The 25,346-nt window shown below is 43.6% G+C and overlaps 1 protein-coding gene across 1 annotated transcript in view; it reads right to left on the reverse strand.

Annotated features, from left to right (window-relative positions):
* Nucleotides 1–5,573: 5,573 nt before the first annotated feature.
* ube3c (ubiquitin protein ligase E3C) overlaps nt 5,574–25,346 on the reverse strand; it is a 50,319-nt gene continuing 30,546 nt past the window's right edge. The window contains exons 20-24 of the mRNA XM_014180661.3: nt 19,683–19,895; nt 17,690–17,878; nt 17,450–17,516; nt 16,784–16,914; nt 5,574–8,309 (exon numbers count right to left, since the gene is read on the reverse strand). Coding sequence (XP_014036136.1) covers nt 8,139–8,309; nt 16,784–16,914; nt 17,450–17,516; nt 17,690–17,878; nt 19,683–19,895 — 771 coding nt within the window. The 3' untranslated portion in view covers nt 5,574–8,138. The remainder of the gene's footprint in view (nt 8,310–16,783; nt 16,915–17,449; nt 17,517–17,689; nt 17,879–19,682; nt 19,896–25,346) is intronic.

Below are 25,346 nucleotides of genomic sequence, written 5' to 3' on the forward strand. Positions count from 1 at the left end.
GAATCATGTAGTAACCAAGTGTTAAACAAATCAATATGCATTTTATATTTTAGATTATTCAAAGTAGCCACCCTTTGCCTTGATGACAGCTTTGCACACTCTTGGCATTCTCTCAACCAGCTTCATGAGGAATGCTTTTCCAACAGTCTTGAAGGAGTTCCCACATATGCTGAGAACTTGTTGGCTGTTTTTCCTTCACTCTGTGGTCCAACTCATCCCAAATCATCTCAATTGGGTTGAGGTTGGGTGATTGTGGAGGCCAGGTCATCTGATGCAGCACTCCATCACTCTCCTTCTTGGTCAAATAGCCCTTACACACCCTGGAGATGTGTTGGGTCATTGTCTTGTTGAAAAACAAATGATAGTCCCACTAAGCGCAAACCAGATGGGATGGCCTATTGCTGCAGAATGCTGTGGTAGCCATGCTGGTTAAGTGTGCCTTGAATTCTGTCACCAGCAAAGCACCCACACACCATCACACCTCCTCCATGCTTCATCGTGGGAACCACACTTCGGAGATGATCCGTTCACCTACTCTGCGTCTCACAAAGACACGGCGGTTGGAACCAAAAATCTCAAATTTGGACTCATCAAACCAAATGACAGATTTCCACCAGTCTAATGTCCATTGCTCGTATTTCTTGGCCCAAGCAAGTCTCTTCTTATTATTGGTGTCCTTTAGTAGTGGTTTCTTTGCAGCAATTCGACCATGAAAGCCTGATTCACGCATTCTCCTCTGAACAGTTGATGTTGAGATGTGTCTGTTACTTGAACTCTGTGAAGCATTTATTTGGGCTGCAATCTGAAGTGCAGTTAACTCTAATGAACTTATCCTCTGCAGCAGAGGGTCTTCTGGGTCTTCCTTTCCTGTGACAGTCCTCATGAGAGCCAGTTTCAACATTGCGCTTGATGGTTTTTGCGACTGCACTTGAAGAAACTTTCAAAGTTCTTGAAATGTTCTGCATAGACTGACCTTCATGTCTTAAAGTAATGATGGACTGTCGTTTCTATTTGCTTACTTGAGCTGTTCTTGCCATAATATGGAATTGGTCTTTTACCAAATAGGGCCATCTTCTGTATACCACCCCTACCTTGTCACAACACAACTGATTGGCTCAAACACATTAAGAAGGAACGAAATTCCACAAATGTACTTTTAACAAGGCACACCTGTTAATTGAAATGCATTCCAGATAACTACCTAATAAAGCTGGTTGAGAGAATGCCAAGAGTGTGCAAAGCTTTCATAAATGCAAAAGGTGGCTACTTTGAAGAATCTCAAATATTAATTATATTTTGATTTGTTTAACACTTTTTTGGTTACTACTTGATTCCATGTTAGTTATTTCATCGTTTTGGTGTCTTCGCTATTATTCTACATTTACATTACATTACATTAAAGTCATTTAGCAGACGCTCTTATCCAGAGCGACTTACAAATTGGTGCATTCACCTTATAATATCCAGTGGAACAACCACTTTACAATAGTGCATCTAAATCTTTTAAGGGGGGGTTAGAAGGATTACTTTATCCTATCCCAGGTATTCCTTAAAGAGGTGGGGTTTCAGGTGTCTCCGGAAGGTGGTGATTGACTCCGCTGTCCTGGCATCGTGAGGGAGCTTGTTCCACCATTGGGGTGCCAGAGCAGCGAACAGTTTTGACTGGGCTGAGCGGGAACTGTGCTTCCTCAGAGGTAGGGAGGCGAGCAGGCCAGAGGTGGATGAACGCAGTGCCCTTGTTTGGGTGTAGGGCCTGATCAGAGCCTGAAGGTACGGAGGTGCCGTTCCCCTCACAGCTCCATAGGCGAGCACCATGGTCTTGTAGCGGATGCGAGCTTCGACTGGAAGCCAGTGGAGAGAGCGGAGGAGCGGGGTGACGTGAGAGAACTTGGGAAGGTTGAACACCAGACGGGCTGCGGCGTTCTGGATGAGTTGTAGGGGTTTAATGGCACAAGCAGGGAGCCCAGCCAACAACGAGTTGCAGTAATCCGACGGGAGATGACAAGTGCCTGGATTAGGACCTGCGCCGCTTCCTGTGTGAGGCAGGGTCGTACTCTGCGAATGTTGTAGAGCATGAACCTACAGGATCGGGTCACCGCCTTGATGTTAGTGGAGAACGACAGGGTGTTGTCCAGGGTCACGCCGAGGCTCTTAGCACTCTGGGAGGAGGACACAAGGGAGTTGTCAACCGTGATGGCGAGATCATGGAACGGTCAGTCCTTCCCCGGGAGGAAGAGCAGGTCCGTCTTGCCGAGGTTCAGCTTGAGGTGGTGATCCGTCATCCACACTGATATGTCTGCCAGACATGCAGAGATGCGATTCGCCACCTGGTTGTCAGAAGGGGGAAAGGAGAAGATTAATTGTGTGTCATCTGCATAGCAATGATATGAGAGACCATGTGAGGATATGACAGAGCCAAGTGACTTGGTGTATAGCGAGAATAGGAGAGGGCCTATAACAGAGCCCTGGGGGACACCAGTGGTGAGAGCACGTGGTGCGGAGACAGATTCTCGCCACGCCAACTGGTAGGAGCGACCTGTCAGGTAGGACACAATCCAAGCGTGGGCCGCGCCGGAGATGCCCAGGTCGGAGAGGGTGGAGAGGAGGATCTGATGGTTCACAGTATCAAAGGCAGCAGATAGGTCTAGGAGGATGAGAGCAGAGGAGAGAGAGTTAGCTTTAGCAGTGCGGAGAGCCTCCGTGACACAGAGAAGAGCAGCCTCAGTTGAATGCCCAGTCTTGAAACCTGACTGATTAGGATCAAGAAGGTCATTTTGAGAGAGATAGCAAGAGAGCTGGCCAAGGACGGCACGTTCAAGAGTTTTGGAGAGAAAGGAAAGAAGGGATACTGGTCTGTAGTTGTTGACATCGGAGGGATCGAGTGTAGGTTTTTTCAGAAGGGGTGCAACTCTCGCTCTCTTGAAGACGGAAGGGACGTAGCCAGCGGTCAAGGATGAGTTGACCAGCGAGGTGAGGTAGGGGAGAAGGTCTCCGGAAATGGTCTGGAGAAGAGAGGAGGGGATAGGGTCAAGTGGGCAGGTTGTTGGGCGGCCGGCCGTCACAAGACGCGAGATTTCATCTGGAGAGAGAGGGGAGAAAGAGGTCAAAGCACAGGGTAGGGCAGTGTGAGCAGGACCAGCGGTGTCGTTTAACTTAGCAAACGAGGATCGGATGTCGTCAACCTTCTTTTCAAAATGGTTGACGAAGTCATCCGCAGAGAGGGAGGAGGGGGGAGGGGGAGGACTATTCTACAATGTAGAAAACAGTAAAAATAAAGAAACACCCTTGAATGAGTAGGTGTGTCCAAACTTTTGACTGGTACTGTATATGCTTCCATCCCAAATAAATGGAATAGATAAGTACCATCTAATCTCCTGGTTTTATTCAGTGCTTATCTTTTCCATTCATATGGGGTGGAGGCATATAGCTGGATCTACACAGCCAGTGTTGTGGGATGTAATTTCATCTTGACATTTGACTACTTTAAATCAGCTATCAATGAGCGAAAAAGAAGATACATGAAGCAATGAAATGTCAGTACTTCAAGTTTTCCATATTACACTGAACAAAAATATAAACGCAACATGTAAAGTGTTGGTCCATGTTTCATGAGCTGAAATAAAATATCCTAGAAATGTTTCATACACTTATTTCTCTCAATTCTTGTTGCACAAATTTGTTTACGTACCTGTTAGTGAGCATTTCGGCTTTGCCAAGATAATCCAGCCACCTGACAGGTGTGGCATATCAAGAAGCTGATGAAACAGAATTATCATTATACAGGTGCACCTTGTGCTGGGGACAACAAAAGGCCACTCTAAAATCTGCAGTTTTGTCACACAACACAATGCCACAGATGTTTCAAGTTTTGAGGGAGTGTGCAATTAGCATGCTGACTGCAGGAATGTCCACTAGAGCTGTTGCCAGATAATGTAATGTTAATTTTTCTACCATGAGCCCCCTTCAATATCATTTTAGAGAATTAGGCAGTACATCCAACCGGCCTCACAACCGCAGACTACGTACGTGTATGGCATTGTGTGGGCGAGCGGTTTACTGATGTCACGTTGTCGACATAGTGCCCCATGGTGGCGATGAGGTTATGGTATGGGCAGGCATAAGCTACGGACAATGAACACAATTGCATTTTATCGATGGCAATTTGAATGCGACATAGCGTGACGTGATCCTGAGGCCCATTGTCGTGCCATACATCCGCCGCCATCACCTCATGTTTCAGCATGATAATCCACGGCCCCATGTCGCAAGGATCAGTACACAATTCCTGGAAGCTGAAAATGTCCCACTTCTTCAATGGCCCGCATACTCACCAGACATGTCAGCCACTGAGCATGTTTGGGATGCTCTGGATCAACGTGTACAACAGTGGGTTCCAGGTCCTGCCAAAATCCAGCAACTTCGCACAGAGGAGTGGGACAACATTCCACAGGCCACAATCAACAGCCTGATCAACTCCGCAAAGGAGATGTGTCGCACGGCATGCGGCAAATGGTGGTCACACCAGATACTGACCGGTTTTCTGGTCCACACCCCTCCCTACCTTTTAAAAAAATATATATGTGACCAACAGATGCATATATTTATTCCCAGTCATGTGAAATCCATAGATTAGGGCCTATTGAATTTATTTCAATTTACTGATTGCCTTATATGAACTAACTCATTAAAATCTTTGAAATTGTTGCATGTCGCATTTACATTTTTTTCAATTATGGAGTAACCTGATCATAGAGATACACATTACGTTGTTCTTTTTAATTCTGTGAACCTTCAACCTGTAACCTAACAATCATGTTCAGACATTTGGCTAAATTAAGGCTAAATTGTCTAATTAAGGCCTTTTGGTGAATAACATCCCTTCGTAATGAATGATTTTGGCATAAAATGAACTACTTCAAAAACTTAAATTACCCTTTTAAAGGGGTTTGAGTAATCTTAAGTATATCTTGCAATATGAAATGATTAATGGCCACTAGCATTAAGTTTGTCAGTTATAATCCATCACAAGGTAATAGGCCTAAATAAATCTCTACGTAATTGAGATGAATCCCTCATTTCAACTCGACAAGTCAGCTTTTTAAGACCCAATTACCGCTTTGAGTTCCCCCCTGGCCTGTAGGATGCATGGGATTTCTGTTCGGGAGCAGGGGAGACTGCTTGGCTATTCCATGACTACGTCCCAAATGGCACTACTATCAGAGCTCTATCGGTCAAAAGTAGAGCACTATATAGGGAATAGGGTGCCATTTAGGATATACAACAAGAGAGGAGGGATGGATGGAAACGGTCCAAAGAGGGATACAAAAATCCCCTCAGCCCAACTACATAGGGCTCGGGTAGATTTATGACAAAGCCCCACAATCTTAATTTGAGCCCGGAACGATAATGCATCTCAAGGCCAGAATAGTTTCATCTCCGTGTTTTTAACTGGATGTTTCTTTCATTATATGTCAGAGGGCAATAAAACTCCAGAGGAGATATCCCACAAAGCACCTTGTTTTATGCCCGGGTCCTTTACTCTAAATTACCCGGCAACAAATAATACACTTCAATAAAAAGAAAAAACGCATTTAATCATATTCAGACACTTTTCTCCACTATTTTGATACATGGATAGTCAGGTTTCACTAGCCTTATCAACTTGACAGCGTCAGCAGTAAATGGCACCCTATTCCCTAGGTAGTGTACAACTTTCGACCAGGCCCTGTAGGGCTCTGGTCAAAAGTAGTACACTATATAGGGAATAGGGTGCCATTTCAGACAAAATCACAGTTGTTGCTCCATAAGGTGGATACCAGAGTGTGTGAGCAGAACGTACCCAATTTGACTGGAGCGTGATTCCAAAAGGCTGGAGCCTAGGGCTCATCACAAGCTCCAATTTTGCTCCAGTGGCGCTCACTTCACGAGCTCAGGGCATGCCCGCCCCAGTATGCATTTGTAGTATACTTGTGTGCTGCTATAGCCCCTTGCTTTAGCTACTGTCATGGGGTTCGCTAAATATTTTCATAAAGAAACTGATAAAACACACAGGTGCTAAATCGGGGTGACTAGCAAAAATAAGGACCAAGAGAGGTAGTGAGGTGAATCTTTGTGGAATCTGAAGACACGTATCCCAAAAGAATGGTGTACTTAACTACGTGCACATGCTAAAAAAAAGGAGAGGTGGGTAGATTGTAGCAAAGTATTTATAAACTAAACATCTGATCTCTTAAACGTTTCGTTCATTTTCTTTCTAATTATCTACACACTAGGCCATAATTGATTTTGGCCCAACAGGCCTGGCATATTCCCACGTTCAATGACCTTTCTGTTACGATTGGGTTCTTTTGCCTAAAAACATTTAGGCCTATTTATAGAAAAACAAAAACAAACAACAACTCTGCCCTGCCTGGAAGAGTTGCCAAAGGGGTGTTTAACATCCCCAGTGGTTCTGCAAGTGTGGTGAGTATATTCTCCGCTGCTGACCTGCTCTCCAGGCACCATCGCATGAGCCTGAAGCCGCAGACTGGCCAAACTCGTGTTTCTAAAAAGGAATTCTAAAAAGGAATTCAAAGGCACTAATAAGTCATTTTTCATTTAATTTGTATTTAATTCTAAGTCACAGCCTATATGCTCAATTTACAGACTATAATGATTTCATACAACGATATGTTTAAATGCTTTACGCGCTTAATGTCCATACATGCCTATTGTGTCTCACTCGCAAATGCTTCACAATGTATTTCTTTGTAGGCTATAGCCTTGAAATAATACAACCTAAATAATTCATTTTCGTTCCTTCTTAGGCTCCTGACCTATTTAGATTGTTTATATGCTGTTTAATATGACATGTAGTCTATTTGAAATGTTCGCTTCTTACATTCACCTTTTCATGTTCATTCAAATCCATATGGCTTGGTTTAAATACTTAAAACAAAACGGTAAATTGTCATTTACATGAATGTAGTGAATTTGGAGTGCCAGTTTTTTTTCTTCCTGTGAGCGCGGATAGGTTTTAGCGGAACTGCAGGAAAGGACATGGAGTGCTGGATTTTCCAACCGCTCAACTCTGCTCACATGCTCTGGTGGATACGCATTGGAGCCTGGGAAAGTACTGTAGAATTAGATTGTTAACTTTAATCTGTGTGTGAGAACACCAGGCCTTCATTCGAAACACAAGAGGAAAAAGAAACTGAGAAAAGCAACCTGTACAAATAATGAGTGAAGGAATTGTACAAGAGTGGTGTAAACACATATACATATTAACAAATATTCCATGATCATGTAATCAATAGTATAGTCCAATCTCTTATCAACAATACTAGTCTTTGCCTTGAAAACCCAACACAGTAGCCTGCCCAAACCATTAGCATTTTTATGTTCTGAAAACGATAATAATCATTACAGTAATCACAAAACATGACCTAATGGCACCATACTCCCTTAATAGTGCACTACTTTTGACCAGGACCCATAGGGATCAGGTCAAAAGTAGCGAATGATATAGGGAATAGGGCGCCATTTGGAACAGGCGCTATTAGACCCTCTTAAAACCCTTGACACAGGGGTGTTAGAGGAGTGTTGCAGTCCTGTATGTCACCCCATCTCCCACCTCTGTCCTCTTATTTCCTGTGCCTCTCTTCTACCCATCTTCCAACAGCACAGCACGGCTCAATCTTTGGTGAACACTCCGATGTTGTTGATGTTTATTTCTGTTGTTCATTTCACAACACGCTGTGCTTAAGGTTGAAATGTATCGCCATGGACACACTTACAGTAGATCTCGTCTGTTCTTCGTTTTCTTTTGCACAAAGTCTTTAAAAAAAAAAACAGCCTCGAGATTCTATTGTTGCTGCTCTTTTTTGCGTTTTGTAGATTTTTAAAACACATTTAAGTTATATTAAAACAAAAAAATTACTATGCGCTTTTCCCTTCCCCTCCATTCTTCCCTCGTCCCCCTCTTCCTCATCCGACTTGGGTGACAATCCTTTCACCCCTGTTTGTTTTCCACCCAGTCGGAGAGATACCAATGCATCTTTCCCCTCAGTCTTTCTTTCACTCTCAACAGACAGTCTTCTCTGGCCCGTCCATGTCCATTAAGTCAGTGGTTTTCAGGGAGTCAGAGACAGACATCCCCCTCAGCTGAGCTCGAAGCCTGCGGAGGACTCGATGGCGTACAGCAACTTGTTCCTCATCAGGTGCTGGTCGCAGAACTCGGGCAACTTGAGCAGGTTCATGCAGGTGGAGGCCGTGGGCAGGCGCTCCAGGTCGTTCCCCCCGTTATGGATGCAGAAGGCTGGGTACAGCTCCTGGAAACACAGTGGGGAGAACCTTGTCAAACAAGAGATTCAAAGGGTCACGGACAAAGTTTTTATGAATAACCTCAGATAGACCGCGGCCTATCGTTTCCAATGGGAGCAAATTAATCATAGAAGGCAGAACAAGGAGGTGAGCAGAGTCAAGCACAAGCTAGCGAGATTCAATTAGCGTGTTCTAGCATGTATTTGCATATTTCCGTTAGGGAACACCTACTCTTTGAAGTGCGCGTGTGAAATAACTCAATTCGCCCTTGTACTCCTAAACAACGCACAGTTTAGAAACTTTGGCAAAGGGATAAGTCTACAAAACTTAGTTCCCGGCTGTTCATAACAAGGTTCTAGTTTTGGGAACAGAAAACTGTATTGAGATCAAATGTTTCATCGATTACAGAATTAGCAGAATGTCGGCCAAAATCCATCTCGCTCCACCATCTCCCACCGCCGGCCACTGGGCTTCCTCTCATCACCATTTTGGGTGGCGAGTGGAAATGCTAACCAGATGTTTTAGATTCATACATCCGGTGAAACAACGGTCTCATTGTTCTATCTGTGCCACTAAGGCTCTCTATACATTCAATTTATGCAATTGATGTACAACACATTTGGCACAACACTTCTTGTATAACAAGAGTTTTTCTTGACAAAAATAATTACACAAGAGTTGTGAACACTTTTATGCTGACAGACTTGCTGCTATCAAATATATCTGTTGTATTACAACCATTGTTTTAGTTGTAGAAACCTAAGTGTGTACGGGCCCCCCCCAAAAAATGACAGAATCATTCAGTTACAGAAAGACAGAGTGAAATACAACAAGCTGAACAGAGTTACATAAGGATAATTGAAGACCAACAGTGCGATACCAGCATGGTGATATGTGTTTTTTTCCGTGATATTTTGTCCATGGCAAAATATGACACCACGAAGCAGACCAAACTCTGCATGTAAATGATTGTGTTGCTATGGGAAAATAAATACATGTGACTCTAGATGTAGATAGATCTAGATAAACTCTGCATGTAAATGATTGTGTTGCTATGGGAAAATAAATACATGTGACTCTAGATGTAGATAGATCTAGATAAACTCTGCATGTAAATGATTGTGTTGCTATGGGAAAATAAATACATGTGACTCTAGATGTAGATAGATCTAGATAAACTCTGCATGTAAATGATTGTGTTGCTATGGGAAAATAAATACATGTGACTCTAGATGTAGATAGATCTAGATAAACTCTGCATGTAAATGATTGTGTTGCTATGGGAAAATAAATACATGTGACTCTAGACGACAACGTAACGACGTTTGTTTCCAGCAGGTTTTGTTTTCCTAAAGAAGTTAAAAAATCAGCTTCGTGTTTTGTTTCCTTGCCACGATACTAACGAGTATCGCGTTACTGGTATCGTCCCGGCCCAACCAGACAGAAAGACATGGATCATCTGATGTCACCGATGATGATCATCATATCCCGGGCAATTCTAATTAAGCCGTAAATGTCGAGCGACATCAGGGAATAAATGTGATAGGACGTGACGTTAAGTGTTTAGCTAATTCAGCGTGGATATAAATTAAAAATAGGCTGCCGATGTTTGAAGGAGACACTTCCCCACTGGTAGCCTTTTGGATTGGCTACTGAGCAAGAGCAGCGAATGGTCACTTCATGTTGTCTATCTGGCACTTTTCAAATGACGCTTTCTGGTGATGAGGCCAGGCCACCTCATCTCCACCCACATCATCAAGGCCAAGACACGGTCTGTGTACCAAATGGAAGGCTATTCCCTGTATAGTGCACTACTTTTGAACAGAGCCCTATGTGTTTCCCTATGGTCCCTGGTCAAAAGTAGTGCACTATATAGGGAATAGGGTGCCATTTGGAGCGCAACCACTGACGGTTTCCATCAGAATCCACAGGAAACATCCTCTCTGTTTCTAACGTCCCGCCGCTCTACAGCAATTAATTCATCCTGCTATTTAAAGATTAGGAGTGTGGCGTGTGGGGTTCAGCGCCTGTACCAGCCCGGTTAAATGGTTCTGGGGGGCTCTGCGGTAACGACCCAATTTTTCGGACAATTACCGTATTAAACTATCGTTGCTTATTGAGAAAGTGTCATTACGGGAACAATCATTCTGGAAAAAAGGCTCTCCATCATCTTTTTTAAATGGCTTCTCCTGACAGAGCTATTTCTCTGCTAATGAATCCTTGGACATTTACGGCAGCTAATTAAGGCTGGGCTAGCACGGGCCCAGGGTTAGGGTCAGGGGCCGCTCCCCGTCCCACCAATCACCATGACCCCCCCCCCCCCCCCCCGGCCTGGGGAGGAGACCGGGAGGGGACGGCACATCCACACACTCCCCAAAGTCAAATTCATTAAACTGGGTGGGGGACTCTCCAGCCCTCCTGGGAGAGGGAGATTTTTTTTAGGAGCGTTCCCATCTGTACCCTCCTCTCCCTGCTGTGGGAACACTTAAGTATTCTTAACTTACGACGGCAATAAACAGTAATAAAACCAATCATATGACAATTACAGCTTCTGGTAATCCTAAGTAAGGCATATAAAAATCCTAATGGATTTCAGCAGCGCTCTTCTCCTTTCTATTTCCAACCGTTTTAGTGTCTCTCTAAATCAAGTCATTAGGAAAGTTTGGAGGAATCATCAGCTGATGACACAGCAATGGTAATTCCGATAAACGCAATTCCACCATTTCAGCACATGTTTCAGCTCTTGGCTGAAGTCATTTTGGAAACAAACAGCTTTCGATGATGTTGCAGCAATGTTTTGGTGCTAGTTTTTGGGGGGCAGTGATTCAAAACAATTATATTCTTCTGAGGTTATACCCTTTGCCCAACTAAAAACATCTAACAACATAAAATATACAGTGCCTAAGGAAAGTATTCAGACCCCTTGACTTCATTCACATTTTGTTACATTACAGCCTTATTCTAAAATCGATTAAATCGTTTTCCCCCTCCTCAATTTACCCACAATACCCCATAATGACAAAGCAAAAACAGGATTTTATAACATTTTGCAAATTTATTAAGAATAAAAAACAGAAATATAACATTTAAATAAGTATTCAGACCCTTTACTCAGTACTTTGTTGAAGCACATTTGGCTGCGATTTCAGCCTCGAGTATTCTTGGGTATGACACTACAAGCATGGCAAACCTGTATTTGGGGAGTTTCTCCCATTCTTCTCTGCAGATCCTCTCAAGCTTTGTCAGATTGGATGGGGAGCGTCGCTGCACAGCTATTTTCAGGTCTCTCCAGAGATGTTCGATCGGGTTCAAGTCCGGGCTCTGGCTGGGCCACTCAAGGACATTCAGAGACTTTTCCCCGGAGTGTCTCCTGTGTTATCTTGGCTGTGTGCTTAGGGTCGTTGTCCTGTTGGAGGGTGAACATTCGCCCCAGTCTGAGGTCCTGAGTGCTCTGGAGCAGGTTTTCATCAAGAATCTCTTTGTACTTTGCGCCCTCGATCCTGACTCGTCTCCCATTCCCTGCCGCTGAAAAACATCCCCACAGCATGATGCTGCCACCAGGATGGTGCCAGGTTTCCTCCAGACGTGACACTTGGCATTCAGGCTAAAGAGTTCAATCTTGGTTTTATCAGACCAGAGAATCTTGTTTCTCATGGTCTGAGTCCTTTAGGTGTCTTTTGGCAAACTCCAAGCGGGCTGTCATGTGCCTTTTACTGAGGAGTGGCTTTGGTCTTGCTACTCTACCAAAAAGGCCTGATTGGTGGAGTGCTGCAGAGATATTTGTCCTTCTGGAAGGATCTCCCATCTCCACAGAGGAACTCTGGAGCTCTGTCAGAGTGACCATACTGTTCTTGGACACCTCCCTGACCAAGGCCCTTTTCCACTGATTGCTCAGTCTTGGTGGTTCCAAACTTCTACCATTTAAGAATGATGGGGGCCACTGTGTTCTTGGAGACCTTCAATGTTGCAGAATTATTTTGGTACCCTTCCCCAGATCTGTGCCTCGGAGCTGTATGGACAATTCCATCGACCTCATGGCTTGGTTTATGCTCTGACATGCCCTCCAGGACACCTACAGCACCCGATGTCACTGGAAGGCCAAAATGATCATCAAGGACATCAACCACCCGAGCCACTGCCTGTTCACCCCGCTATCATCCAGAAGGCGAGGTCAGTACAGGTGCATCAAAGCTGGGACTGAGAGACTGAAAAACAGCTTCTATCTCAAGGCCATCTGACTGTTAACCTGTTAGGGCTAGGGGGCAGTATTGACACGGCTGGATAAAAAACATACCCGATTTAATCTGGTTACCACTCCTACCCAGTAACTAGAATATGCATATACTTATTACATATGGATAGAAAACACCCTAAATTTTCTAAAACTGTTTGAATGGTGTCTGTGAGTATAACAGAACTCAAATGGCAGGTCAAAACCTGAGAGATTCCTTTACAGGAAGTGGCCTGTCTGACCATTTCTTGAACTTCTTTTCCATCTCTATCATTTACTAAGGATCTCTGCTCTAACGTGACACTTCCCACGTCGTCCATAGGCGCTCAGAGCCCGGGAAAAAACAGAATGTCGTCATTCCAGCCCCAGGCTGAAACACATTATCGCCTTTCTCAAGTGGCCGATCAAGGGACACTGGGCTTATGCGCGTGACCCGACCGCCCCCGCCTTTGGGATTTTTTCCTCTGTTTGCCGAAAAGGAGATTCCCTGTCGGAATATTATCGCTTTTCTACGAGAAAAATGGCGTAAAAATTGATTTTAAACAGCGGTTGACATGCTTCGAAGTACGGTAATGGAATATTTAGAATTTTATTGTCACGAATTGCGCCATGCGCGCGACACTTCTTTACTATTTCGGATAGTGTCTGGAACGTACGAACAAAACGCCGCTATTCGGATATAACGATGGATTATTTTGTACCAAACCAACATTTGTTATTGAAGTAGCAGTCCTGGGTGTGCATTCTGACGAAGACAACAAAAGGTAATCAAACTTTTATAATAGTAAATATGATTATGGTGAGTGCTAAACTTGCCGGGTGTCTAAATAGCGAGCCCGTGATGCCTGGGCTATGTACTTAGAATATTGCAAAATGTGCTTTCACCAAAAAGCTATTTTAAAATCGGACATATCGAGTGCATAGAGGAGGTCTGTATCTATAATTCTTAAAATAATTGTTATGCTTTTTGTGAACGTTTATCGTGAGTAATTTAGTAAAATGTTAGCGAATTCCCCGGAAGTTTGCGGGGTGTATGCTAGTTCTGAACGTCACATGCTAATGTAAAAAGCTGGTTTTTGATATAAATATGAACTTGATTGAACAAAACATGCATGTATTGTATAACATAATGTCCTAGGGTTGTCATCTGATGAAGATCATCAAAGGTGAGTGCTGCATTTAGCTGTCTTCTGGGTTTTGGTGACATTATATGCTGGCTTGAAAAATGGGTGTCTGATTATTTCTGGCTTGGTACTCTGCTGACATAATCTAATGTTTTGCTTTCGTTGTAAAGCCTTTTTGAAATCGGACAGTGTGGTTAGATTAACGAGAGTCTTGTCTTTAAATAGCTGTAAAATAGTCATATGTTTGAGAAATTGAAGTAATAGGATTTTTAAGGTTTTGAAAATCGCGCCACAGGCTGCCAGTGGCTGTTACGTAGGTGGGACGCAAGCGTCCCACCTAGCCCATAGAGGTTAAATAGCCATCACTAGCACAGAGGCTGCTGCCTATATACATAGACTTGAAATCACTGGCCACTTTAATAAATGGAACACTAGTCTTTAACCTCTCTAGGCTAGGGGGCGGTATTTTCACGTCCGGATGAAAAGCGTGCCCAAAGTAAACTGCCTGCTACTCAGGCCCAGTAGCTAGGATATGCATGTTATTAGTAGATTTGGATAGAAAACACTGATTCTTTTCTAAAACTGTTTCTAAAACGGTCTGAATGATGTCTGTGAGTATAAGAGAACTTATTTGGCAGGTGAAACCCCGAGGACAAACCAACCAGGAATGTATTTTTTTGAGGTCACTCTCTTTTCAATGGGTTTTCTATGGAGATCTAGATTTCTAAGGAACTTGCTTGCAGTTCCTATCACTTCCACTGGATGTCAACAGTCTTTATAAATTGGTTGATGGTTTTCCTTTGTGTAATGAACAAGTATTGCTGTTCAGAACGAGGGTCGAGTGAAGTGTACTGTTTGTTAGAGGCGCGTGACCTGAAAGCACGCTCCACTTTGTTTTCGTCCGGTATTGAATGCAGTTTATCTTAAATTTTATTGATTATTTACGTAAAAAAATACCTACAGTTGTATTAGGAAAGTTGTTTGAAATGTTTGGACAAAGATTACAGGTAACTTATGAGATATTTTGTAGTCATGTTGCGCGAGTTGGAACCAGTGTTTTACTGGATCAAACACGCCAAATAAATTGACATTTTTGGAGATATAACGACGGAATTAATCGAACAAAAGGACCATTTGTGATGTTTATGGGACATATTGGAGTGCCAGCAAAAGAAGATCTTCAAAGGTAAGGCATGAATTATATCGTTATTTCTGAGTTTTGTGTCGTGCCTGGCGGGATGAAATATGATTGTCTGTGTTTGTTTGATGGGATTGTCTGTGTTTGTTTGATGTCCTCAGATAATAGCATGGTTTGCTTTCGCCGTAAAGCCTTTTTGAAATCTGACACAGGAGCTGGATTAACAAGAAGTTTCTCTTTAAACCTATGTATAACACTTGTATCTTTCATCAATGTTTATGATGAGTATTTCTGTAATTTGATTTGGCTCTCTGCAATTTCACTGGATGTTATTTGAGACAATACATTACTGAACATAACGCGCCAATTTAAACTGAGGTCTTTGGACATAAAGAGGGACTTTATTGAACAAAACAAACACTTATTGTGTGACATGGAGTCCTGGGAGTGCCACCAGATGAAGATCATCAAAGGTTAGTGATTCATTTAATCGTTATTTCTGACTTTTGTGAGCCCTCTCTCCTTGGCTGGAAAATGTCTGTATGGTTTTTTGTGGCTAGGCGCTGTCCTAACATAATCGCATGGTGTGCTTTCGCCGTAAAGCCTTTTTGAAATCGGACACTGTGGTTGGATTAACAAGAAGTTTATCTTTAAAATGGTGTATAACACTTGTATGTTTGAGGAATTATGAGATTTTTGTTGTTTGAATTTGGCGCCCTGCAATTTCACTGGCTGTTGTCGAGGTGGGACGCGTCCCACAAATCCCAGAATAATGTTTACATATTTTGCATTACTCATCTCATATGTATAAACTGTATTCTATTCTACTGTATCTTAGTCTAGGCCGCTCTGACATTGCTCGTCCATATATTTATATATTCTTAATTCCATTCCTTTACTTAGATCTGTGTGTATTGTTATGAAATTGTTAGATATTACTTGTTAGATATCACTGCACTGTCAGAGCTAGAAACACAAGCATTTAGCTACACCCGCAATAACATCTGCTAAACACATGTATGTGACCAATAAAATTTGATTTGACCTTATATAGACAGGCGTGTCTTTCCAAATCATGTCCAACCAATTGTATTTACCACAGGTGGACTCCAATCAAGTTGTAGAAACATCTCAAGGATGATCAATGGAAACAGGATGCAACTGAGCGCAATTTGGAGTCTCATAGCAAAGGGTCTGTATTCTTATGTAAATAAGGTATATGTTTTTCAATATTAATACATGTACAAAAATGTATAAAAACCTGTTTTTGCTTTGTCATTATGGGGTATTGTGTGTAGATTGATGAGAAACATATATTTTTTTTAAATCAATTTTAGAATAAGGCTGTAACATAACAAAATGTGGAAAAAGTCAAGGGTTCTGAATATTTTCTGAATGCACTGTATGCCTTTATTTTGTGTGTGAAACTAACATCCCTCCCCATTTCTCCTCGAGGTCAAACAGGAGCCAACAGTGCAAACGTTCACCGTGCCGCCGGCTTTGTCTGACACCAACGTCAATATTTGTACGCCGGGTGATACCTGCCAACCGAGTTCACGCCCAAACGGTCGGGCAAAGGGCTCAAATTGACTTATAATCCAGAGGAGGGTTGTGAACCGCAGTGAGCGGGTATAGGAGATAAGCATGAGCTAGGGAGCATTATGAGTCTTATCACCGAGCCTAATTTGAAAAGGATCATCGGAGGGAGTTATCGGGCCAGGCATTTTCATTACATGCCCATTACAACAGTGAACACTCCCTAGTGCTGGACTTAGTCTTGGGCTGCGTCCTAAATGGCACCCTATTACCTATAATATATTTACTACTTTTAGTAAAAAATATAGGGTGTAATTTGGACTCTCACAGTCTTTGGTTGAACTCCTGATGGCGCCGGCTACAATCAACAGTCTATAATACCAGACGGAGGGTAGAAAAGAGGGGCAGGAAGAAAACAAAAGCAGACGTAATGAACTTTCAGTCAACCCTCACCTTGAAGCCCAGGAGGGGAGGCCGCGAGCAACTGGTGACAAACTTGAGCAGCTTGCGTTTCTCGTCATCGGTGAAGCTTTCCACCACCTCCCAGAAGATGGTAATGACAGGATGAGTGGCAGTGTAACCACCTGGTGAAGAGAGAGAAAAATGATAATCTGACACACCTGTAAACTGTAAACTGAGTGAATCCACTGTCTGACAGACGTAGCTGTCACATTGTTTGTGTTGTTTAAGGCTCATGATGCAGCCATACCATCTCGACTACCACCCATTCAACAAACACATTACTCTTTAGAGCACAACCGTATGCTGTGACTAGGCCACCTGTCCCATGAAGTTGGCAGGAGAGCTTGACAGTTAGCTCTATGGAAATCCTCCTGACTTTACAGCACATTAAAATGGTCAAAGTAATCACTACTACTAGAAACTGACTATCACTGAGTATTAATGAGTATAACTTCAATATCATTTTCACCATTATGGCAGAGCCTAAATAGTTTTGTTTCTTAAAATAAACTAATACAAACCATCCATAATGTGATCATACCTGAGTAGTTTTGTTTCTTTAAATATAATTGTACAAACCATCCATAATGTGATCTTACCTGAGTAGCTTGTTTCTTAAAATAAACTTTTACAAAACATCCATTAATGTGATTATACCTGAGTAGTTTGTAAACGTCTTCAGGTCGTCAAGACAAATGGGTACATGAGCTCCAGATATCAACACCTGTTGTGGGAAAGCAAAGATCGATGAAGAAATTGTTTAAATGTATATTTACGTGTGCATGTTTGTAAAAGTAATGTGAATTGACTTGCAACATTCTGGTAACTTTCCCAAAATTAGACGTTTTCCAGAAATCCTCGGGATTTTGCAAACCTAGTGAATATCCTTGACGTTACCTGGATCTCCTGCTGGTCAAACATGCGCAGCCACTCCAGGTTGACCACGTTGGCCAGGCCCTGTCTGAAGGCCAGGCAGTGGGGCCTGATCTGTTTGTTGAGTCGGTAATCTGCCACTAAATGGATATAAGCTATCCTGTTGGCCGTGGACACAGGGATGTCCTTCCCTCCCGGCTTCAGCTCAACCACCTGGAAGAAAGGCCCTGTCAGACATACGGGCATTTATCTCATATCCACTTAGAGGGCAACCAGGCGAGAGCCACCATATGTCACCCTCACACTTTACTTAGGGTATTACTTTCTCAATGCTCAAAACTTAAAAAGTCAACTGTGTTCACCGGAAAGTGTCACTCCATGCAAACTATACATTTTATTGTGGAGCATGTAATATTATTGCGTCAAGATAAGCTCTTTACGGTGTGTAAGGCCCAGAGAGCGTGATTGAAGGTACCAGTGGAGCAAGTGGAGAAGTCACTGATCAAGGGACCCAGGGGCAGTGGTGTAAAATACTTTAAAGTACGACTTGTGTAGTTTTCTGGGGATATCTTTACTAATTATATTTTTTAACAACTTTTGCTTCACTACATTCCTTAAGAAAATCATGTCCTTTTTTACTCTAAACATTTTCCCTGACACCTGAAAGTACTTGTTACATTTTGAATGCTTAGCAGGACAGGAAAATGGTCCAATTCACGCACTTCTCAAGACAACATCCCTGGTCACCCCTACTGCCTCTGATCTGGCGGACTCACAACACACACATGCTTCGTTTGTAAATGATGTCGGAGTGTTGGAGTGTGCCGCTGGCTATACGTAAATTAAAAAAACAAACAAGAAAATGGTGTCGTCTGGTTTGGGATTTTGAAAGGATTTATACTTTTACTTTTGATACTTAAGTACATTTTAGAAATTACATTTACATTTGATACTGAAGTATATTTAAAAACAAATACTTTTAGAATTTTACTCAAGTAGTATTTTACTGGGTGACTTTCACTTTTACTTGAGTCGTTTTCTATGATCAGCTATAGTGTTGAGTTTTGGGTCACAAAACCTGATCTATCTTCTTCCTGGAGGGTTTTGTATGTTGGTTGAATGGTCTTGGAGGAGTAAGGACACATACCAAATAATCACAGTAAAATAATCCAGATCACTAAGGAACTTATCTAATACTATAAGATCAATATGTTCCCGAAAATCTGAAGTAGCCACCTTAATGAAAAAAGTAGCCAGTCAGGGGGGTGCGGGGGCACCCCTACAAAATCATTTTGTGTTTCTGATTATGTGCTAATGTCTGAGAATGATTGTCTTTATCTTGCTTGCTTTGGCTATCTTCCGAGGGCATATACGGGCCAGTCTGCCTCCGAGTGTGTGCCTTATCTCCCGCAAATTGTTTTCCGAATCGTATTTGGGATGCCCTATTTGCGACCGCGGGCTACACTGTAGCGCGACTGTTCAAGCCTGTTTAAAGAGGAGCTAATAAGAGAAGGTAAGGCCCTGAGCAAACAGGGGGAGCGGGTAGAGTGCTTAGCCCAGCCCGGGGTGACTGGTGAGGGTGACTAGAGGGCAGTGAATAGACCTCTCTCTGTCTAAAAAAAAAAACAGGCTCAGACGTGTTGGACGTGCCAAAGAAGTAAAGGTTGTGCCTCTCAGGCGTGTTCTGAGAAAATTGCTTGATGGCCGGCTTGGTAGAATGGTCAACAGAGAGCCTCCTATTCCCCGCAGCACAGCACCACTCAGGGCGAGAGCTGACGACGTGCTTTATCTCTCTCAGTGCCGAATACAGACAACGTGAGGGAAATTAATTATTAACACTGCAGGGAGGGAAAAGGGAATGGCGAGAAGGACAGAATGACAAGGCCAGAGACACAGGTAGGAAAGAGGGATAGAGTCACAGGCAATCAAAGAGAGAGATGTTGTGATAATTCCTACCCCCCCGTCCTCCCCCCCCCCCCCATTGACACACACGCCACACACACAACACCCCACCCACCTGTGCCTCTCCCAGGTCATTGTTGACGATGGTGAAGTTGAGTCCCAGGTCCTCCACGTCGTCCTCGTAGCTCTTGAGGAAGAGCAGGTTGCGGTACATCTCGGGGTCCAGCGAGGCCAGGTGGTGGATGTCCACGTCAGCACTGGTGCCCAGCAGCTTGGACAGGAAAAAGCTGGCAAACGGCAGCTCCACCAGCATGTTCTCATACAGGGCCTATAGGGAGAAACAAAGGTCATAGGTCAAGGTCATAGATGCACTCAGGTCAAAGGTCATGATAACATGATCCTGTGTGGCTCAGTTGTTAGGGCATGGAGCTTTCAATGCCGGGATCTTGGGTTCGATTCCCGCTGGGGTCGCACATACGAAAATGTATGCACGCATGATTGTAAGTTGCTTTGGATAAAAGCATCTGATAAATGGCATGACCAAAGGCATGGGGACATCTGCTCATCAAACATCTCATTCCAAAATTATGGGCATTAATATGGAGTTGGTCCCCCATTTGCTGCTATAACAGCCTCCACTCTTCTGGGAAGGTTTTCCACTAAATGTTGGAACATTGCAGCAGAGACTTGCTTCAATTCAGCCACAAGATCATTAGTGATGTCGGGCACTGTTGGGCGTTTAGGCCTTGCTCGCAGTCGGCGTTCCAATTCATCCCAAAGGTGTTCTATGGGGTTGAGGTCAGGGCTCTGTGCAGGCAAGGCAAGTTCTTCCACACCGATCTCGACAAACCATTTCTGTACGGACCTCGCTTTGGCACGGGGCACTGTCATGCTGAAACCGGAAAGGCCTTCCCCAAACTGTTGCCACAAAGTTGGAAGCACAGAATCATCTAGGAAGTAATTGCATGATGTAGGGTTAAGATTTCCCTTCACTGGAACTAAGGGGCCTAGCCCGAACCACGAAAAACAGCCCCAGACCATTATTCCTCCTCCACCAAACTGTACAGTTGGCACTATGCATTCGGCAGGTAGCGTTCTCCTGGCATCCGCCAAACCCAGATGTTGAAGCGTGACTCATCACGCCAGAGAATACATTTCCACTGCTCCAGAGTCAAATGGCGGCAAGCTTTACACCACTCCAGCCGACGCTTGGCATTGCGCATTGTGATCTTAGGCTTGTGTGCGGCTGCTCGGCTATGGAAACCCATTTCATGAAGCGCCCGACGGACAATTCTTGTGCTGATGTTGATTCCAGGCAATTTGGAACTCGGTAGTGAGTGTTGCAACCTAAGGACAGACGATCTTTACACGCTATGGGCTTCAGCACTTGGCAGTTCCGTTCTGTGAGCTTGTGTGGCCTATCACATCGCACCTGAGCTGTTGTTGCGCCTAGATGTTTCCATTTCACAATAACAGCACTTACAATTGACAGGGCCAGCTCTAACAGGGCATACGTTTGACGAACTGACTTGTTGGGAAGGTGTCATTCGGTGCCACGTTGAAAGTCACTGAGCTCTTCATTAAGGCCATCCTACTGCCAATGTTGGTGTACGGAAAATGCATGGCTGTGTCCTCAATTTTATACACGGATGTGGCTAAAATAGCCAAATCCACTAATTTGTTGAAGGGGTGTCCACACATACACAGTTGAAGTCGGAAGTTTACATACACCTTAGCCAAAAACATTTAAACTCAGTTTTTCACAATTCCTGACATTTAATCCTAGTAAAAATTCCCTGTCTTAGGTCAGTTAGGATCACCACTTTATTTTAAGAATGTGAAATGTCAGAATAATAGTAGAGTGATTTATTTCAGCTTTTATTTATTTCATCACATTCCTAGTGGGTCAGAAGTTTACATACACTCAATTAGTATTTGGTAGCATTGCCTTTAAATTGTTTAACTTGGGTCAAACATTTCAGGAAGCCTTCCACAAGCTTCCCACAATAAATTGGGTGAATTTTGGCCCATTTCTCCTGTCAGAGCTGGTGTAACTGAGTCAGGTTTGTAGGCCTCCTTGCTCGCACACGCTTTTTCAGTTCTGCCCACAAATGTCCTATAGGATTGAGGTCAGGGCTTTGTGATGGCCACTCCAATACCTTGACTTTGTTGTCCTTAATCCATTTTGCCACAACTTTGGAAGTACAGTCGTGGCCAAAAGTTTTGAGAATGACACAAATATTAATTTTCACAAAGTCTGCTGCCTCAGTTTGTATGATGGCAATTTGTATATATTCCAGAATGTTATGAAGAGTGATCTGATGAATTGCAATTAATTGCAGTCCCTCTTTGCCATGCAAATGAACTGAATCCCCCCCAAAAAAACATTTCCACTGCATTTCAGCCCTGCCACAGAAGGACCAGCTGACATGTCAGTGATTCTCTCGTTAACACAGGTGTGAGTGTTGACGAGGAGAAGGCTGGAGATCACTCTGTCATGCTGATTGAGTTTGAATAACAGACTGGAAGATTCAAAAGGAGGCTGGTGCTTGGAATCATTGTTCTTCCTCTGTCAACCATGGTTACCTGCAAAGAAACACGTGCCGTCATCATTGCTTTGCACAAAAAGGGCTTCACAGGCAAGGATATTGCTGCCAGTAAGATTGCACCTAAATCAACCATTTATCGGATCATCAAGAACCTCAAGGAGAGCGGTTCAATTGTTGTGAAGAAGGCTTCAGGGCACACAAGAAAGTCCAGCAAGCACCAGAAGCGTCTCCTAAAGTTGACTCAGCTGCGGGATCGGGGCACCACCAGTACAGAGCTTGCTCAGGAATGGCAGCAGGTAGGTGTGAGTGCATCTGGACGCACAGTGAGGCGAAGACTTTTGGAGGATGGCCTGGTGTCAAGAAGGGCAGCAAAGAAGCCACTTCTCTCCAGGAAAAACATCAGGGACAGATTGATATTCTGCAAATGGTACAGGGATTGGACTGCTGAGGACTGGGGTAAAGTCCTTTTCTCTGATGAATCCCCTTCCGATTGTTTGGGGCATCCGGAAAAAAGCTTGTCTGGAGAAGACAAGGTGAGCGCTACCATCAGCCCTGTGTCATGCCAACAGTAAAGCATCCTGAGACCATTCATGTGTGGGGTTGCTTCTCAGCCAAGGGAGTGGGATCACTCACAATTTTGCCTAAGAACACAGCCATGAATAACAGCCATGAATAAAGAACGTTACCAACACATCCTTCGAGAGCAACTTCTCCCAACCATCCAGAAACAGTTTGGTAACGAACAATGCCTTTTCCAGCATGATGGAGCACCTTGCCATAAGGAAAAAGTGATAACTAAGTGGCTCGGGGAACAAAGCATCAATATTTTGGGTCCATGGCCAGGAAAATCACCAGACCTTAATCCCATTGAGAACTTGTGGTCAATCCTCAAGAGGAGGGTGGACAAACAAAAACCCACAAATTCTGACAAACTCCAAGCATTGATTATGGAAGAATGGGCTGCCATCAGTCAGGATGTGGCCCAGAAGTTTATTGACATCATGCCAGGGCAGATTGCAGAGGTCTTGAAAAAGAAGGGTCAACACTGCAAATATTGACTCTTTGCATCAACTTAATGTAATTGTCAATAAAAGCCTTTGACACTTATGAAATGCTTGTAATTATACTTCAGTATTCCATAGTAACATCTGACAAAAATATCTAAAGACACTGAAGCAGCAAACTTTGTGGAAATTAATATTTGTGTCATTCTCAAAACTATATATATAAATATAAATTCAGCAAAAAAGAAACCTCTCACTGTCAACTGTGTTTATTTTCAGCAAACTTAACGTGTAAATATTTGTATGAACATAACAAGATTCAACAACTGAGACATAAACTGAACAAGTTCCACTGACATGTGACTAACAGAAATTGAATAATGTGTCCCTGAACAAAGGGGGGGTCAAAATCAAAAGTAACTGTCAGTATCTGGTGTGGCCACCAGCTGCATTAAGTACTGCAGTGCATCTCCTCCTCAGGGACTGCACCAGATTTGCCAGTTCTTGCTGTGAGATGATACCCAACTCTTCCACCAAGGCACCTGCAAGTTCCCGGACATTTCTGGGGGGAATGGCCCTAGCCCTCACCCTCCCATCCAACAGGTTCCAGAGGTGCTCAATGGGATTCAGATCCAGGCTCTTCGCCGGCCATGGCAGAACACTGACATTCCTGTCTTGCAGGAAATCACACACAGAACGAGCAGTGTGGCTGGTAGCATTGACATGCTGGAGGGTCATGTCAGGATGAGCCTGCAGGAAGGGTACCACATGAGGGAGGAGGATGTCTTCCCTGTAACACACAGTGTTGAGATTGCCTGCAATGACAAAAAGCTCAGTCCGATGATGCTGTGACACACCGCCCCAGACCATGACGGACCCTCCACCTCCAAATCAATCCCGCTCCAGAGTACAGGCCTCGGTGTAACACTCATTCCTTCAACGATAAACGCGAATCCGACCATCACTTCTGGTGAGACAAAACCGCGACTCGTCATTGAAGAGTACTTTTTGCCAGTCCTGTCTGATCCAGCGACGGTGGGTTTGTGCCCATAGGCGACGTTGTTGCCGGTGATGTCTGGTGAGGACCTGCCTTACAACAGGCCTACCTCAGTCCAGCCTCTCTCAGCCTATTGCGGACAGTCTGACACTGATGGAGGGATTGTGCGTTCCTGGTGTAACTCGGGCAGTTGTTGTTGCCATCCTGTACCTGTCCCGCAGGTGTGATGTTCGGATGTACCAATCCTGTGCAGGTGTTGTTACACGTGGTCTGCCACTACGAGGACGATCAGCTGTCCTTCCTGTCTCCCTGTAGAGCTGTCTTAGGCGTCTCACAGTACGGACATCGCAATTTATTGCCCTGGCCACATCTGCAGTCCTCATGCCGCCTTGCAACATGCCTAAGGCACGTTCACGCAGATGAGCAGGACCCTGGGCATCTTTCTTTTGCTAGTCAGTAGAAAGGCCTCTTTAGTGTCCTATGTTTTCATAACTGTGACCTTAATTTCCTACCGTCTGTAAGCTGTTAGTGTCTTAACGACCGTTCCACAGGTGCATGTTCATTAATTGTTTATGGTTCATTGAACAAGCATGGGAAACCCTTTACAATGAAGATCTGTGGAGTTATTTGGATTTTTACGAATTATCTTTGAAAGACAGGGTGCTAAAAAAGGGACCTTTCTTTTTTTTCTGAGTTTATATATTATTTGTTATGATAACAATTAGGTAATGATAAAGTCATACAAATCAGACTAGCATAAAACCTCAACAGAACAGTGAACAGAAGAATCAAACAATAACAACAATGGATATCGGTGAGAGAGCCATCTTCGCTGTTTGCAATTCAAAACCAAGATTAAAAGACTGACCGGAACATCAGATAAAGAAGCGATAAGACAGTAAATCAGTTCACATCGGTGCAAGAGCACAAAACAAGAACACAATTTGTCTAAAACACACAGGCCTTAAAGTCCGCCTGCCTCAAACTTTATAAATGTCAATTCTCACCTTGACCTGGGCTGCCATTAAGAACCTTGGCCGAGCAGGTGACTCATAAAACCGGGAGCTAATGTACTGGAATAGTCCTAAAAAAGAGCCCGTTCCAGGCATTAAAATATACAGGTCCTAATAAATGATTGCACTAAAAACCCTGACCACATCAGCTAAATGGATTATAAATCTAGGCCATTTCCATAATGCATGCATCTTAAACATACAGGCAGGCATAAA

Source organism: Salmo salar, chromosome 29, assembly GCF_965601325.2.
Source record: "Salmo salar chromosome 29, fSalSal1, whole genome shotgun sequence".
Lineage (NCBI taxonomy): Eukaryota > Metazoa > Chordata > Actinopteri > Salmoniformes > Salmonidae > Salmo > Salmo salar.